The sequence below is a fragment of the Mandrillus leucophaeus genome, unplaced genomic scaffold (assembly GCF_000951045.1).
Source record: "Mandrillus leucophaeus isolate KB7577 unplaced genomic scaffold, Mleu.le_1.0 Scaffold488, whole genome shotgun sequence".
Lineage (NCBI taxonomy): Eukaryota > Metazoa > Chordata > Mammalia > Primates > Cercopithecidae > Mandrillus > Mandrillus leucophaeus.
Genome location: NW_012105231.1, coordinates 12811 through 16639, shown reverse-complemented (window position 1 = coordinate 16639; position 3829 = coordinate 12811). Strand labels below are relative to the sequence as shown.

Here is a 3829-nt window from a genome sequence, read left to right as displayed (position 1 = left end):
TTCTTCTTTCTTCTTCTCTTCTTCTTCTTCTTCTTCTTTTTTTTGAATAAAGGTGGGTGTGACTATGTTACTCATGCTGGCTTCAAATTCCTGACCTGGGTTCAAGTGATTTTCCCATCTCAGCCTTCTGAGTAGCTGGGACTACAAGCATGTTCCACCTTGCCTGGCTCTATCTTATGTCTATACATTCATTTCAATGGATAAGAATAAAAGTAAAAGTAGTGAAAGAGCCTAAATGCAGCAGTTGCGTAAATGAGTTGATAAATTTTAATAAATGATTTCATCTTTTTTCTTTTCTCCCTCTATACATATAGCTTTGGATTTTAACCCTTCTGCCAATCCAGAGGCAACCACAATATTCCAGAGGAACTCTCAGACAGATGGTGAGGCAACACTGTTTTTTCTACCAAGAGAAAGAGTAAAAACTCTTGTTTGATCAGGTGTATTATAGGAAGTATTTAGAAAAACTCATATTGGTTTAAATTTTTCAACTTTTCACATATTCACTTGTCTTATTTTAACGTGATATATTTTCCTTTAGTTATCTTGTTAGTGAAAACATCTAAACTTTTTGTTTATACATTTTTGCCATCTTTTTATCAACATAATTAATTTGTCATGTGATGGAGGAGTCATGGATTTCTCTTTATTCATAATTTTTGGCCCCTTTTCCCTTGCTCCAAAGAGTACATTTTAAAGATGAATGATAGAACTTAGGCTTCAGCTTGGTTTTCTTGTAAACAAATTACAAACATAGTTGTTTATTATCTGGAATTGAATCTGTGATTTGGGTCTCCTCTCACACAGTCCTCTGACCACATTCATTTACCACATCCAAGTTTATGCTACTCAAAACTTTTAAGTTATTAACCCTTTCATTTGATGTAATGTCAATTTAAACATGCCCTACTCCTGCTTATTTTCCTTAAAGTTATCGTTAAATCCTCATGTATTTGCTAAAAAGCCATGCACAAGCAAGTTTTCCAGTTGACTTAAACAGCAAGAATACAAGCGAGGGTTCTATAATAATATGCGAAGTAATGCAGCACAGTAGAACATGGGAGTTTGTAACCTTTGTTTTTATAGTTTGAGTAGACTTTGCCCATCTTGAGTCAGTTATTTTTGATTAGAATTTGTGTTCATTTTTTACATTACTATAAAGAGATACCTAAGGCTGGGTAATTTATAACAAAAAGAGGTTTAATTGGCTCGTAGATCTTCAGGCTGTACAAACGTGGCTTCAACCTCTGCTTCTGGAGAGGGCCTCAGCAAGCTTACAATCATGATAGAAGGCAGAGGGGAAGCAGGTTTTTCCACATGGTAAAGAGGGAGGAGAGAGGGGAAGAGGGAAGGTACCACACTCTTTTTTTTTTTTGAAATGGAGTCTCGCTCTGTTGCCCGGGCGGGAGTGCAATGGAGTGATCTTGGCTCACTACAACCTCTATCTCCCAGGTTCAAGCAGTTCTCTGGCCTCAGCCTCCCGAGTAGTTGGGACTATAGGCGGGCACCATAACACCTGGCTAATTTTTGTATTTTTGGTAGAGACGGGGTTTCACCATGGTGGCCAAGGCTGGTCTCAAACTCCTGACCTCAGGTGATCCGCCCGCTTCAGCTTCCCAAAGTGTTGGGATTACAGGCTTGAGCCACCTCACCTGGCCAGTACCACACTCTTTTAAACTACCAAAAGGAGAATTTGCTTATTACCATGAGGGTGGGACCAAGCCATTCATTGGGAATCCCCCGACATTACCCAAACACCTCCCACTAGGCCCTGTCTCCAAAATTAAGGGTCACATGTTACCATGAGATTTGGAGGGGAACATATCCAACACATATCAGAATTGTATTTCCCAGCTCCTTCCAGAGCCATTGGCTTCTCTCACCTAGAGAGCATGGAAGCAGTAAAAGAAAAGCTATTCCATGTTCCTCACCCTTCAGTGGTAGGAACTTTTGCCTACAAGGCCCTTCCAGCATCAAAGGCAGAGGCAGTGTAGGAAACAAAGCATGGCCCAAGTCCTTCTTGGGGCTTTTATTATTCTGGCCTTTTTTTAGAAAAACAAAAATGATTTTTTTGTGCTGCAGACACTATGTCCAATTAGGTTTGTATACTCATTTTACAATTAAAATTTACGAAAGGTTCTGTGGCTTACACCTGTAATCCCAGCTCTTTGGGAGGCCGAAGTGGGTGGATCATGAGGTTAGGAGATCAAGACCATCCTGGCTAATGCAGTGTAACCTCATCTCTATTAAAAATAAAAAAACAAAAATTAGCTAGGCGTGGTCGCGTGTGCCTGTAGTCCCAGCTAGTCGGGAGGCTAAGGCTGGAGAATTGCTTGAGCCTGGGAAGCAGAGGTTGCAGTGAGCTGAGATCCCACCACTGCACTCCAGCCTAGGTTACAGAGTGAGACTCCATTTTAAAAAAAAAAAAAAAAAAAATTAGGATACATTACTTTTGAGTTGTGTAAAGACCCCTTTTTTGTTTTGTTTTGTTTTTAGTGGCATATTAGTAGGTAACCACTAAGTGTGGTTCAAGATGCTTACAGGGATTCTGTTGCATCTAGAGATAGGTGCCTGGTCAGGAAGTAGTTCTTAGAGCTGTTAGCTCTTAGCTTCTGATAATTAAAGTAAGCTATGTGTAAATACCGAGTGAGAGAATACTAATGGATCATGGATTATATATGCAACAGTTAAACTTTTTTATTAGCTAAGATTTTCATCTGGCCTAATTTTTTTGCCCTTTTCTTTTGTATGTGAGGATTCCTTCATTTGTATGTAATAGAAACAAAAGGTAAAGTAGATGAAAGCTAAAATTTTAGATTTGACTTTATGACATTAATTGTGCCAGATAATTTAAATTACAAATTATTGAAAATAGTTTCTTTAAATGTAATTTTGTCTCATTTTACATAGGAGTAATCACTAAGATGTTAACAACTACTTTTATTTGATGGTATTTGTGTCAGAAGTGACCAGTTTGTTTTTTTTTATTCTTAGTTGTAGAAATAAGAAGAAGCAATTGTACAAACCATGTAAGTAAACAGTCAGATAGTTAAGAAATGGATAGTTTGACATAAAAGTTGTCTTTCTTGATTTCTTTAAATTACAATGTGGACCCAGTGGTGGTAGTATGGACCTCTTTTTGTGGATTTTCTAAATCTCTTCTATTTTCCTAAGTATTAAATTTATCTAGAAAAGTCTTTAGTTTAGTGTGTCCACCTTTTAAGGATGTCTGATATTTAAGTTACATTTCAATAGTCTGGTTGTGGTAAAAAGATCTGCGTTAAGGCTGGGCATGGTAGCTCATGCCTGTAATCCCAGCACTTTAGGAGGCCAAGGTGGATGGATCATCTGAGGTCAGGAGTTCGAGACAACCGTGACCAACATGGTGAAATTCTGTCTCTACCAAAAATACAAAATTAGCCAGGTGTGTTGGCGCATGCCTGTAATCTCAGCTACTCAGGAGGCTGAGGCAGGAGAATCACTTGAACCTGGGAGGCGGAGGTTGCAGTGAGCCGAGATGGTGCCATTGCGCTCCAGCCTGGGCGAGAGAGTGAAACTCTGTCTCAAAACAAAACAAAACAAAACAAAACAAAAAAAACTGCCTTAAATATTTAATCTTATTTTTAATGAAATAACAAAAATAGAATAAGTTAATGCCAGCACTGTCTACTGACTTTCTGTCACAGCAGGTGAAAGCATACCTTCCTCGCTACACCATGATCTTATGTTCCTCCCTCTGTTTCTTCCAATTGTAGCACACTTTTTCATTAAATCAATAATATTTACATGATTATGACTCTGCAAATATTACTCACTGCTAAGTCATATG

The 3829-nt window shown here is 38.3% G+C and overlaps 1 protein-coding gene across 1 annotated transcript in view; it reads left to right on the top strand.

Moving 5' to 3' along the window:
• Window positions 1-3829, top strand: part of LOC105550466 (arf-GAP with GTPase, ANK repeat and PH domain-containing protein 5-like) — a 20256-nt gene that overhangs the window by 5415 nt on the left and 11012 nt on the right. Inside the window, exons 3-4 of the mRNA XM_011995380.1 lie at window positions 315-383; window positions 2995-3029. Of these exons, the coding sequence (XP_011850770.1) occupies window positions 315-383; window positions 2995-3029 (104 nt within the window). The remainder of the gene's footprint in view (window positions 1-314; window positions 384-2994; window positions 3030-3829) is intronic.